This window comes from Odocoileus virginianus, chromosome 1 (genome assembly GCF_023699985.2).
Source record: "Odocoileus virginianus isolate 20LAN1187 ecotype Illinois chromosome 1, Ovbor_1.2, whole genome shotgun sequence".
Lineage (NCBI taxonomy): Eukaryota > Metazoa > Chordata > Mammalia > Artiodactyla > Cervidae > Odocoileus > Odocoileus virginianus.
The window spans coordinates 13,074,528-13,088,974 of record NC_069674.1 but is presented as its reverse complement, the minus strand read 5'-3'; the positions used below and the strand labels follow the sequence as shown (position 1 = coordinate 13,088,974).

Genomic DNA, 14,447 nt, shown 5'->3' with positions numbered 1-14,447 from the left:
ATTATCACCAGGTAATAGAACTGGCTAATTGATGACAAAGTCTGCATTATGTCTACTCATGTACCCCTAGCATATGCATGCTCAGTTGCTCAATTATGTCCAACTCTTTACAACCCCATGGACTGTAGTCCTCCAAGCTCCTCTGCCCATAGGATTATCTCAGCAAGAATACTGGAGTGGGTAGCCATTTCCTCCTCCAGGGGATCTTCCTGACTCAGGGACTGAACCCGCATCTCCTGTGTCTCCTGCGTTGCAGGTGGATTCTTTGCCACTAAGCCACCTGAAAGCCCCAGACATATGCAGCACCTACCAAATAGCAGACATTTCAACAATTTTTGAATGAACAAATGGCTGGGAATGTTGCTAGATTTCTCATCATGTTTATAGTTTATATGATAAAGGAATAAGTTTTTAGTGTCATAGCCTAAGTTTTTAGTGTCATTTCTTTTTAATGAATTCTGCTCAAGAACAAGAAACATAATAAAGAGAGTTGTAGATCCAGGGTGGAAATCATGAAGGTAGTGCACTGAGGGGATTGAGAGACACTTCAGTAGTTTTCAATGATGCTCATGATCCATCTTGAATAAGAACTGATTTCTGTGAAGAATCCTTCATTTCCAAGGGTGACACTTCCTTTTGCCCAACTCAAGATTCCATGTACCCTCCCTCTGCAGATGGCTGGAGCTGCTGAGACTTCCTGCCAGAGAGAGGGGACAGGGGGTCAGTGTTGCTTTGTTCCTCATCCAACAAGGATTTATTCTAAGAAGGGGCACATTGTGATAGCAGAACCTTCTATCAGACTGGAATCACTTTTCTTGAGAGGGGAGTACCCTCTCTTCACATCCATGCAGGTCTCACCTCTCTAGGTTTGAATTTGACCAACCTGAGTGCAAGTAGGAGGAAAAAGGACAAATGACTCTCCCCTGACTCCCTCCCACTCTAAAGGAAGGCAGGGAATGGATGACCAATCCACAGACTGAGGAGTCAGAGGAAGACCGCAGGCCTTCTTTTGGATACCATTTGGTTTCCTACAAGCGCCTTTTCTCATGGACCCCTTGCTCTGTGCTTATCTGGCGATAGGAAAGATACCTTAGTATCAGTTAGGGTCTTTAGAGGGTGCCCCACACACATGATGTTTACTGACATTCTTTCGTCTTGCATATTCTGGCACTCATCGTAGGGACGAGTATATTGGCTTATCCACGTCAGGATGTCAGGGTCACTAACTGTGAGAAAGAGAAAAGTCCAGGGTGACTCTCCTTATCACATATACTCTTGTGATCAACCTCTGTTTTGTGAATACATTGTATATATTTATAGTAGGTATCAGACATTCCATCCTTCTTAGAGCCCCTTGTTCAGTATCTCTGTGTCTGAGCAGTGGATTCAAAGCATTACATGAGTCTTACATCAGATATCATCAGATCTATAATTCTCTCTGTACTGTGCATAACTTGGAAAGCTTAAAAAACCCACAGGAAAATTATGAATGATTGTGAGGAGAGAGAGACAGAAGCTGTTGTCCATAAGAAACCTTCCTTTTGGGGACCTACTTCATCATCTTTCATTTAATCATAAAGGGAGAAAGTGATTTTTAATGTGTTTTAAACTGCTTTTTTTATTGTGAGACCATTTATAAGTGGGTTATTTATAAGTGTGTATGTATATGTATAAATACACATATATAATTTCCCCTAAGAAGTAACATTGCTCATCTCACATATTGCAGATGTTACTATACTGTTAACCTCAGGTTGTAAGGAGCCTAACCAACACATTATGTAATTTCAATCTCTGGTGGAGAGTAATAAGGAGGAAGGAAGCAAAAAATCGACTAGAGATCTCTCAAGTTAAACCTAGCATTACTTATAAAGCGGAATATTTTGGATACATTTCCAATCTAATGTTTTAAATCAAATCAGACCGGGAAGTGTCAGGTCAGAAAAGGATGAGAAGAGTTATGTTCAGTTTTAACTTTTTTGGAAATCTAATTGAAATACTTAGAACAAGTTAGGTGAAAGTAACCTACTTACTTGAAATAGTGAATTCTTAATAAACATTGGGAGGCTGGTCCTAGAGAGTTTATAGAATTGATTTGTCACTGTGATTCTGACATGACATGCAGAGCCTATGTGATGACACTTTTTGTAGTTTTATTTTGTTTTCAAGTGGTATGTTGTAAATTACTTTCTAAAATGTGAAGCAGTTACTTTGAATAAGATTTAAAAGCTTCAATTTGTTCAGAAAATATATTCACTTAAATTCTCTAGAATGCTGCTTCTAAACTGAAGTGAAGTTGCCAAATTTCACTGGCACTGACCATATAAAAGTTCCCACTTGTTACCTTTACAAAACAGACTGATAGACCAAACAGTCTCCTATTTTTTATTTGTTTTTATAGAATATATGAATTGTTCTGTAACTATAGGAGAAAGGTTTAAACCTGATTACTATCCACAACTTGCCTTAGTGAGTAGGCTTTAACAAGCCAATCAGTCAATGTCACTCTTTAAAGTCAGCATGTTAGACTCCTCCAATAAACAACTGAGTGCCAATCAATCAACAACAATCTCACCCAGGTAATCAAGCCTCTACAGATGACATAAACTCTCTTCAGCCTCTGAAAGTCCTCCAAACTCTTAGTGGAAAGCTTCCCACAAACCTCATGTGAGCACGGCTTAGTACTCTGTACTGCTCATTAAGACTGTGTCTGCTCAGCATTGCTCTTCTATAATAAGCAATAAGCTCAGCTTTATCATTTCAGATATCAAGCAGTGGTTCTAGTATCCTCTGTTAATGAAAGGGAGGATAATGGTAGTATAAGGTGGTATAAGCTAAGTCCTTCGTGTACGTGTGTGCTGTGAGCTCAGTCATGTGTGACTCTTTGTGACCCCCATGAACCTGCCAGGATCCTCTGTTCATGGGATTCTCCAGGCAAGAATACTGGAGTGGATTGTCATGCCCTCCTCCAGGGACCTTCCCAACTCAGGGACTGAATCCTCATCTCTCGCATCTCCTGCACTGCAGGCAGATTCTTTACCACTGAGCCACACCTGAGACGTGCTTCAGGTATATCCTTCTTCATTTTCCCCAGCGCCAAAACCTTCTCAGGATGAGGAACACAGAGTCAAACACTTACGGTTTTTATATTTACTCCAGGTCCAGGTTGGGATAAAGCAGGATTCATTAAGTGATAAGGGTTCCATAGCTATGGCTATGGTTCCCACTTGGGTGGTGAGTTTAACAGCCTCAGACAGTTTTATCATCATCAGGTCATTGCTCAGATATTCTGAGTTGAAGTCAGGGTAGGGCACAGTCATTGAGTAACTCTGGGTCTGCTCGTGCTGATTTTTGATGTTGGGTTGATAAATTCCCAATCGGATTTTAACACTATGGAAGAAGGAAGGCAGGGAGATTAAAAAAAAAACAGAAAACAAGAAAAAGGGTTACAGAATGTCAGAACTGCAAGAAGTCTCATAGGTGACTTTCTTTAATCATCTAATGATCTTCATTTCTTAGACCTGAGAACCAAAGTGACCTGCCTTGGCCTGTAAAATAGTAGGAACAATAGTTTACAGGATTGTTGTATTAGAGTCAATGTATATACATACAATCTGACATGGTATCTGCCACCTAGAACATACTCGGTGGGATCTAGTTGTTGCTGTCGATGATGTTAATGATCACAACGACAACCTGGATAATCTGAATGAATAGGTAACAGATATGGCACCAGAATCCATTATTCCAGAGGTCTTTGCCTGCCCTCCACTGTCTGAAACAACTCTGGAGCAAGTATATTGTACCTGCAGTTTCTGGATATTCTTAGGCCCTTTCCAGCTTATTTTGGGCCCATATCTTTGTATTTACTGCAAGCTGCCTACACTGATTATAGATTCAAAAGACTCTTAGCAGTCTAACAGGACTCCCACTGACCCACTGTCTATTATGTTTCCTGGAGAAATTTATACCCACCCACTTCTATTGCCAGGAGTCCGGTCATGTAACAGACACAAGAGCCACTGCCTGCCAAAAGATAGTTTGTGCATTAGGTCTGGCTGAGAGAAGAAAATCCGATTTTCCAACGCCAGTTCTTGGAGTGGATGGACTATATTTCCTGTCTATGTTTCCTCTGTATTTCTCACTGACACAAAGCAGGGCTTCAATCTGTGTTTGAATGAACTGTCTTGAACAACCAGATGGCTGAAAACTGAGTTAGAAGTGACCGTTATACATTGCTGAAACTCTGACTAGGTTCCGATTATCTGACACTTTGTCACACACAACAGAGACACAGGTTTGTAAAGGACAGCATCGTCTCGTGCAGAGCTCATTCACTCCTCTCTTCCCTGCATCACATGGCTTCCACCTAACACTTCAACCTCAGCCTGTGAACACCCACCCCTACTCATGAGATTTTCTGTACACTCTTCCCTCTGCCTGAAATTTCCCCCAGAATGTATTCAACCTGGTTTCATCCTCCTCTTCGTGTAGGTTTCATCTCTTCAAACAGACCTGATACAATCACCCTAACTGAAGTAGGCATCTTGTTTCATTCCTGTATATTGCAGCTTGGCAATATACTCATTTCAATGTTTTATTTTGGGACTTTTATTTGCTTTGGCATATTTCCTCTACCAGAATGTGAGCTACGTGAGGGAAAGCTAATTACCATCTTGTTCCCTTGCTGTTTATTCAGTTCATTAAGCAGTCCCTGGAATATGGTAAATGTTCCAGAAGTATGTTGGATGAAAGTTGAAAGTGTTAGTCCCTCAGATGTGTCTGAGTCTTTGCGACCCCATGGACTGTAGCCTGCCAGGCTCCTCTGTCCGTGGAATTCTCCAGGCCAGAATACTGGAGTGGGTGGCCATTCCCTTCTCCAGGAGATCTTCCCGACCCAGGGATCGAACCCAGGTCTCCTGCATTGCAGGCAGATTCTTTGCCATCTGAGCCACCAGGGAAGCTCTCAAGTAGGTTGGATGGATGTCTATTATTTATTTTGCATGAGAAAGAGACTTTTGACATCTTCCTCTTCATCTCCTCCTAAACTGCCCAAGTGTGTATCTTTTTCCCCATTGGGAAGATGACTCTCTCTTCCTGGATCTTCTGATTCCCTGGGATGCCATTAGAACATGCTAGGATGCCTCACAAGACCTGCTTTTTAAATTTACTTATGTGTTTTTAAGTGAAGGATAATTGTTTTACAATACTGTGTTGGTTTCTGCCATACTTCAATATGAATCAACCACAGGTATACCTATGTCCCCTCCCTCTTGAACCTTCCTCCCACCTCCCATGTCTCATCCAAACTCAACCGGGTTGAGGTCCCTGAGTCATAGAACAAATTCTCATCAGTTATCTGTCCTACATATGGTAGTGTATATGCTTCAATGTTACTCTCTGTATTTGTCCCAAACTCTCCTTCCCCCCCCTCACCCCTGTGTCCATAAATCTGTTTTCTATGTCTGCCTCTCCATTGCTGCCTTGCAAATAGTTTCATCAGTACTGTCTTTCTAGATCCAATAAATATCCATTTATATATAGTATTTGTTTTTCTCTTTCTGGGTTCCTTTACTCTGTATAATAGGCTCTAGGTTCATCCACCTCATTAGAATTGTTCCTTTTTATGGTTGAGTACTATTCCATTGTATATATGTACCCCAGCTTCTTCATTCATCTGTCGATGGACATCTAAGTTGCTTCTGTGTCCCAGCTATTGTAAATAATGATGCAATGAATATTTGGGTACATGTGTGGTTTTCAATTTTGGTTTCCTCAGGGTATGTTTTAGCAGTGGGACTGCTGAATCATATTGTAGTTTTATTCCTAGTTTTTAAAGGAATCTCCATACTGTCCTCAGACCTGCTTTTGTTTAAATAGATTCCCCCCTGACTCCCAAGAGCAGAGAAATACTTACGGAGAGAGGCAGTGCGCAGCGGTCAGTACCCACTGCGGGTGAATAAGTGTCCCCACACAGGGCTCTGGGAAGGACTGCAGGTAGACCATATAAGGAATAGTAAAATCTACTTCATTTGTCTTCTCAGTGTTAGAAGTTTCTGCCAGAATGACTCCTAAAGAATCAGAGGGGTCACAGGTAGAGAGATAGGGCAAGTGGTGAGAGTTGGCTAGGATAGTTTTTCCCACCCTAAGGTTTTCAAACTAAAATAGTCTTCTGCAGCTGCTAAGTCGCTTTAGTCGTGTCCGACTCTGTGTGACCCCATAGACGGCAGCCCACCAGGCTCCCCCATCCCTGGGATTCTCCAGGCAAGAACACTGGAGTGGGCTGCCATTGCCTTCTCCAATGCATGAAAGTGAAAAGTGAAAGTGAGTGGGGAGCCATTTTCCCCTATTTTATTTTAATGGAAGGAAAATTGCTTTACAGTGTTGTGTTAGCTTCCGGTGTACAGCAACTCCAAGCAGCTATCAGAATACATATGTCCCCTCCCTCTTGACCTTCCCTCGCTCTCGCCTCCATCCTGCCCCTCCAGGTCATCTCGGAGCACGGAGCTGTGCTATCCTGCACTATCCCACTAGCTACCCCACTAGAAGCTTCCCACTAGCCATCTATTAATATCTGATACATGGTAATGTGTGTATGTCAATGCTACTCTCGATTCATCCCACCCTCTCCTTCCCCTGTCCGGCCCACCGTTCCTTTCTCTGTGTTTGCCTCTCTATGCCTGCCCTGCAATAGGTTCATCTGTCCCGTTTTTCTAAGGGAGATCATGCATGTCACCCAAGCTCTACACATTAAGAAAACTGACACACGTCTTTGCTTGAGATGGAGGTATACTGAAGTTCTGTGAAACTAATGCAAAGGTGTATCTGAGGCTGATCATAAACCCTGGTTGGCAGTGTTGTGTATAACAAAAATGAAAAAAAAAAAAAGATTTACTATGTTAAAAATATTATTCTAAATTCACTTTTGCCAGGAATGAAAGTAAAAAGTTAAATCCTCCCTGACTTTGGTGCTGAAAGGAGTGGAAGGCCTTGGGGGAGGGACCTGAGGCTCTCACAGCCCCTGACTCACCCCTCTCCCCAACTTGCACTTACTCCTCCAGAGTCCATCTGCCCAAAGAAAGGGAAGATGTACTTTTCTGCTGTCTGTCCAGGAGTCCTGGGAGAGTGCAGGACACTTATAAAGACATATGCTAACTTGCTCACAGGTGCAGAAGCTGCTTAGAGAGACTGTTGATGGGGTGAGCCATGCATCAAGAGTGGTACCTTTCACTTGCATTAACAGTTAATCAAAGGAAATGCCCACCGCCTCCTCTATCTTCAGTTTTGGCCAGCTACTTCCCCTCTGATCCATGTGCGTGCATGCATGCTTAGTTGCTTCTGTTGTGTCCGACTCTTTGAGACCCTGTGAACCACAGCCTACCAGGCTCCTCTGTCCATGGGATTCTCCAGGCAAGAATCCTGGAGTGGGTTGCAGTGCCCTCCTCCAGGGGATCTTCCCAACCCAGGGTTCGAACCCATGTCTGTTATGTCTCCTGCATTGGCAGGTGAGTTCTTTACCACTAGCACCACCTGGGAAGCCCCATCCTCCCACACATCACATCACTCCCTAAGCAGCAACAAGACCTAGACTCACCAGCCGTACTCATGAGCATGAAGAAGACACAGCACTTCATGACAGGCTGGGATCTCTCCAGCAGCAGACAAGTCAGATCAAGCTCTCGGCTGTCTCAATCTTTAGTCCAAGTAACCTTGGCAAGAACAGCTGGGGGAGAAATATTGCTTTATGGGGGTAGGGGAGGAGCAAGGATGCTAGCAATCTTCAAACTAGCCCTTATCAAAATCCAGTTATACAAGGCACAGCTGGGAGCTGGCTCTGATGTGGGTGAAAGAAGAAGGGGAGGGCAAGTCCAGCCCCTGGTGCCTCTTCTCTGACCCTACAGGTCTCAGGGGTCACGATGCACCTGCTGACACTCCCCGCCCCTTTCTGTGACGTAGCCATTCTTTGCTGTCCCCTCCTCCCTTTGTGGCTGTGAACCTTATTCCCTGCCCTCACTTGTCATCTCCGTTTCCCCAAGAGTCCCTCTTCTGTTCTCAGAGACTCATCAAATACTGGGGTAATGAAGTAAAGTTAGCAAGGCATCCTCCCCTCCCCATTTTAGGTATGAGGATGCTGTGGTCCTCATGGAAGTTAGCAGCAAAATTAGGACTTGGAACTGAGTCTCCAGATTTCCTCTGATGTGTTGAATTGTACCTGAGTCCTGTGGTCCCAGAACACAGTGGTGGGTGAAAAAGTTTTGGAAATTTTGTCTGCTGAGAAATGGCTTTCCACAAAGAATGACCCTTCCCCATGTTAGTTTGAAGAGACTCTGCCTACTCTTTCTCAGGGCTCCCACAGGACTTTGGATGACTTATTTGTTGATCTGTGACAAGGTCAATCACAGACCTTTTCCCTTTTTTACCTGAACCCACTGACATGGCCAGACATGGACCCTCCAATTCCCCAATCCGTCTCTCATCAATGATTAGCTGAGCTTGCAACTGTCACCCCCACCCCACAACAAATCTAACTACAACTAGAGATAAACACTTCCTGTTCAACTGACTGAGAATTCCCTGATTGTAAAACAACCTCAACTGTTCACCTCTCCAGCTGTTACTTGTATATATCTCCCTACAAAAGTCTTAAGGTAAAATCATTCTGCCGAGACACTCTGATCTTCAAATCCAGGATGTTCCTCTTGTTGCAGTAATCTGAATAAAATGAATCTCCTTGCCTGTTCACTTTTTGTGTTGGACACTTGCTACTCTTTTTAATGTACCCCACTCCTTTTTATAAGTTAGCCTTAACTTTCTGACTGCCCCAGCCAAGATACGTTACTAATAATGGGTTCAATCATGGATATTGGTCTATAGTTTTCTTGGGTTGTTTTTGGCTTGGATATCAGGATAGTGCTGGCCTTGTAGAATGAGTTTGGACGTGTTCTCTCTTCTTCAGGTTTTGGAGGAGTTTGAGAAGTGTTGTTGTTCATTATCTGAATGTTTGGTAGAATTCTCCAGTGAAGCTCTCTGGTCCTGTCTTGTTTTCTGTGTTGAGAGGTTTTGATTACTGACTCAATCTCTTTACTTGTTATTGGCCTGTTCAGATTTTCTATTTATAAAGTGCTTAGAATAGTGAGTTCTAATGGTAAATAGTAATGCTATGTAAACACTTGTTAAATAACAATAACCTTAGGATCCCCATATTTTCCAGGTTTCTGGGGATATCTTTTGCTCTTTATGTCCAAATACTGCTGTTAAGTCCTTAAAACTTTGTAAAATTTCCATATGTATTAATAGCAGTGAAGAGCATAGACTCAGGGGTTAGTTCAGGCTTTAATTCCTGGCTTTAGGGCTTTTTAGCTGTCTTGTCATGATAAAAGCATCCAGCCTCTTTAAGCCTCAGTATTCTAATCTATAAAGTGGGAGGAATATTAGTGCCTATGTCATAGGATAGACATCTTGGTTACTCCCAAGCTTTAGTGGAAAAGAGGCTTCTATTTACTTTTTTAAAGCAAATATTTTTAGATAAATTCATCTTGAGTATCCCTTGAAATTCTTTGCTTGTTAATGGGAAAACCAATAGATTATGGAGTGTACCAATTTGGAGTGAATTTACCTTTGCCATGCTTATATTTCCCATATGAAATACATTTACATTAAGAAACTAAACTTTCAAGTGCAAAGATTACTTTTACATAGCTATTGAAGGTCCTAACCATGAAGTTGGCAGCTGAGAGCCAACTCAGTTTTCAGAGCAAGTGGTAAATAAAATAAATGTATCTGTTATTGTAATGAGACAGGAAGCAAAGAAACTTTTCCTAATCTCAGACTGTTACCTCTTTGTTGTTGTTGTACATTGCCTTATTTTTGCTATGAAATATCATGTCTTTCTGGATTTTATTGAATTGTGAATTAGATATCTATTTGTTGTAAACACAGTTTGGGGAGAGATACCTTTTCTGACCCTACAGTATGGATTTTTATTTAAATTATGGTATGCTTTCATAGGCCTTTTGATGTTTTTCTTTGATTACATTTTGGAAGCAGACCTTTGCTTTCCATCTGTCCATTCTCTGATCCAGTTTTCCTTTCCTGTGGCATTTGCATTGATTGGCATTATATTCTGTAGTCTCTATTTGTTTTCTGTTTACCCAGTGAGAATGAATACACCGTGAAGGCAGGGTTTTAACTGTTTTGTTCCCTGTTGTATCTTTAGTGGATAATACATTGTTAGGCATGTAATAGACCAACCCTCAGTAAGTTAAGTAAGTGGTTGGATAAATGAATAGATATATTGTCTCCACTGTACAACATACCAGGTTTATTTAATCAATCTTCTATTAATGAGTATTTGAGTTATTTCCAGATTTCCAGTGTTATGTAGAAAAATACATCAATAAGCATCCATGATTACTCCGGTGGAGATTGTGGATGCCTCCTTAACATACACTCCTCCACTTTTTTGATAGCTAACCTTAGAATTACTCAGTTCAGTTCAGTTGCTCCATCATGTCTGACTCCTTGCGACCCCATGGACTGCAGCACGCCAGGCCTCTCTGTCCATCGCCAGCTCCTGGAGTTTACTCAAACTCATGTCCATTGAGTTGGTGATGCCATCCAACCATTTCATCCTCTGTCATCCCCTTCTCCTGCCTTCAATCTTTCTCAGCATCAGGGTCTTTTCAAGTGAGTCAGCTCTTCACATCAGGTAGTCAAAGTATTGGAGTTTCAGCTTCAACATCAGTCCTTCCAATGAATATTCAGGACTGATTTCCTTTAGGATGGACTGGTTGGATCTCCTTGCAGTCCAAGGGACTCTCAAGAGTCTTCTCCAACACCACAGTTCAAAAGCATCAATTCTTCAGTGCTCAGCTTTCTTTATGGTCCTACTCTCACATCTATATACAACTACAGGAAAAACCATAGTTTTGACTAGACAGACCTTTGTCAATAAAGTAATGTCTCTGCTTTTTAATATGCTATCTAGGTTGGTGATAACTTTTCTTCTAAGGAGCAAGCATCTTTTAATTTCATAGCTGACCATCTGCAGTGATTTTGGAGCCCCCCAAAATAAATTCTGCTACTGTTTCCCCATCGATTTGCCATGAAGTGATGGGACCAGATGCCATGATCTTAGTTTTCTGAATGTTGAGCTTTAAGGCAACTTTTCCATTCTCCTCTTTCACTTTCATCAAGATGCCCTAACCAAATATATATCAAGTAGACCATGTTTATTGAAAAATGAAAAGTCTACTCCTTGCTTGGATGGTATGCCATGTAACTTGATTATAATTTTCAACAGTATAATCTCCTTCAGTGATTGGCTTAATTATATATATGCAAGTGGCCAGATTCAATTGAGGAGACACATATGATATTTGACAGGGACTTCTGGGGGAAAAGCTGCTTTCTCCCTAGATACAGGCAAGGGGGCTGAGGTGATTTGGTGAATAGGTGGTGGTGATGGGTGGGGTAAAAAAACATTTCACAGGGTACAAGAAAATCTTGAAATTCATTTGTTTCTGTAGGGAAGCCTGAGATGTTTAGATAAGATAGATATAAGATAGCACTAAAAAAAAAACAGTTACGTGTGAAATTATTTTAGGCCATAAGTAAACATAAACGCAATTCAATAACAACTAAGGAAATACACAGGGCAGCTTAGTTATAACTGAACATTTAAGAGCCTTGAATTCAAGGCTAAGGAATTTGGGCTCCATCTTAGTGGCATGATAAGGCAATATTAAGACCTCAGGATTGCTTGGTACAAATGTGCCATCCAGAGGTATACAAAGGCATAGAAAATTGGTAAAAGTAATATGCATCTTGCCAAACCTTCCTCTTCTAAGATACCTGTTATGGACTGCATATTTGTATTCCTGACCACCAAAATTCATATAATCCAAGTCTAACACCCAAGGAAATGTTATGAGAAGGTAGAACCTTTGGCTTTGTTATTGTTCAGTTGCTTAGTCATGTGCGACTCTTTGCAACCACATGGACTGCAGCATGCCAGGCTTCCCTGTCCATCACCATCTCCTGGAGTTTGCTCAGACTCATGTGCATTGAGTCAGTGATACCATCCAACCATCTCATCCTCTGTCGCCCCCTTCTCTTTCTGCCTTCAATCTTTCCCAGCATCAGGGTCTTTACCAATGAGTTGGCTCTTCATGTCAAGTGGCCAAAGTATTGGAGTTTCAGCTTCAACATCAGTCCTTCCAATGAATTTTCAGGGTTGATTTCCTATAGGACTGACTGGTTTTATCTCCTTGCTGTCCAAGGGACTCTCAAGAGTCTTCTCCAGCACCACAGTTCAAAAGCATTAGTTCTTTGGCACTCAGCCTATTTTATCATCTAGCTCTCACATCTGTACCTGACTACTGGAAAAACCATAGTTTTGACCATAGGGACCTTTGTAGGCAAAGTAATGTCTCTGCTTTTTAATATGCTGTCTAGGTTTGTCATTGCTTTTCTTCCAAGGAGCAAGCATCCTTTAATTTCATGCCTGCAGTCACTGTCCACAGTGATTTTGAAGCCCAAGAAAATAAAGTCTGTCACTGTTTCCATTGTTTCCCTATTTATTTGCCATGAAGTGATGGGACCAGATGCCATGATCTTAGTTTTTTGAATGTTGAGTTTTAGGCCAGCTTTTTTACTCTCCTCTTTCACCTTCATCAAGAGGATCTTTAGTACCTCTTTGCTTTCTGCTGTAAGGGTGGTGTCATCTGCGTATCTGAGGTTGTTGATATTTCTCCCAGCAATCTTGATTCCAGCTTGTGCTTCATGCAGCCCGGCATTTTTCATGATGTACTCTGCATATAAGTTAAATAACCAGGGTGACAATATACAGCCTTGACGTACTCCTTTCCCAGTTTTGCACCACTCCATGTTCCATGTCCCGTTATAATTGTTGCTTCCTGACCTGCATACAGATTTCTCAGGAGGCAGGTATGGTGGTTTGGTATTCCCATCTCTTTAAGAGGGAAGGAAGACTTAGATGAGGTCATAAAGGTGGAGCCCCCATGATGGAATTAGAGGTCTTTCAAGAAGGTGATACTTTCACCGAACACAAGTCCCTACGCCAACGCACAATGAAGCCGAACACTAGCAAAGCATTTGAGTTTGGAGAAGAGAAAAGTTTATTGCAGGGCCATGCAAGGAAACAGGTGGCTTAAACATGGAGTTTGGCTTAAACCCCAAGCTCCCTGAAAGCTGTCAGCAAAGCCCTTTTATAAGAAAGGTGAGGGATGGGGTGTGGTTAGTTGTTACAAACATCTTGGTGTCAGACCCTTTGTTCTTAAGGTAAGATCATGGTCCATCGCCACGTTGCTGTAAATCTCCACCAAAACAAATGTTATTCTCTGTTCTGACAAGAAAGGGTAAGGTCCCAAGGCTCTACTTTCGCCTGCCAAGGTCCAGGCTCTGGCTAAGAAGAAAGGGTGCCTGCCCAGTTGGTTACCTGGAGCATTCAAACAGCGTCCAATCTGCATCTCCCCATTAGTGCCCAGGCCCAGCTGATGAGACAGAGCCCACCTGGCTCCCTTGGGACCAGGTCCCAGACCCTGCCCAGCTGTCATCACTGAGGGTGCCAGGTGCCCAGGACCCAGCTGGCCCTCAGGCTCCTCAGGCCACCCAAAGTGGGGGTGGGGTGGGTGGGTACCGTGGACCCATGCAGACAGTCCCGGCCTTTAGGTTGCAGAGGAAGTGATGGCAGAGAGATCCTTCCAGCCAGTGGGGGGCCGCAGTGAGGGCTCCAGAGCTCTGCAGGACACAGCCCCCAGCCTGTCCCCCCGGCCCACCCAACTTACCTGCCCGCTCAAGGTGGGAGGGCCTGGAGGGGCTCGGGGAGAAGGCCTCCACTTACCCCTTACCACACTCTCCTCTGGGAGGACCACAACACAGCCAACCATTGGCCAAGGGCAACTTCCACCCACCAGGTGAAAGGTCTCCTTCTAATGATCTCATAGTAATGGTTGCTTGGTAACAGGGTAACAGCTGTGTGCTATTGGTTGCATTCTACTCGCCCCTACTAAAGGATCAGAGTCGGTTCTCTCACATATGTGTTTACAAAAAGGCAGCTATCTATAAGCCAGAAATTGGGCCCCCTCCTGTGTCACCTTGATCTTGGACTTTCCAGCCTCAAACACTGTAACTAATGTCTGTTATTCAAGCCACTCAATCTGTAGTTTTCTGGTTATAGAGTACCAACTAAGATAACACCTGTTCATCACCATATTATGTGATCCTACTGGGGACTATAAACATTTTTACCTTCCAGACTTCCTCTGCCTATTCCAGTGCTTTTATGTTTAGACCATATTGTATCTTTTTTCCCGTGTATGTGTGCTAAGTTGCTTCTGTCTGGTCCAACTCTTTGCGATCCTAGAGACCATAGCCCCCCAAGCTCCTCTGTCCATGAGATGCTCAAGGCAAGAGCACTGGAGTGG

At 42.8% G+C, this 14,447-nt stretch overlaps 1 protein-coding gene across 2 annotated transcripts; it reads right to left on the bottom strand.

Moving 5' to 3' along the window:
- Window positions 1-425: 425 nt before the first annotated feature.
- Window positions 426-13,955, bottom strand: LOC110140374 (serine protease 58-like). Of its 2 annotated transcripts, none has more exons than XM_020898760.2 (6): window positions 13,865-13,955; window positions 7,595-7,723; window positions 5,918-6,071; window positions 3,140-3,390; window positions 1,090-1,226; window positions 426-697 (listed from the first exon to the last, which is right to left on the bottom strand). In XM_020898760.2, exons 2-6 carry the CDS (start codon window positions 7,632-7,634, stop codon window positions 548-550), a joined length of 732 nt encoding a protein of 243 aa, XP_020754419.1. In that variant the 5' UTR covers window positions 7,635-7,723; window positions 13,865-13,955; the 3' UTR covers window positions 426-547. The 2 variants fall into 2 exon arrangements, with proteins under 2 accessions (XP_020754419.1, XP_020754418.1); XM_020898759.2 differs by having other exon boundaries at window positions 13,809-13,949.
- Between the last annotated feature and the right edge of the window lie 492 nt (window positions 13,956-14,447).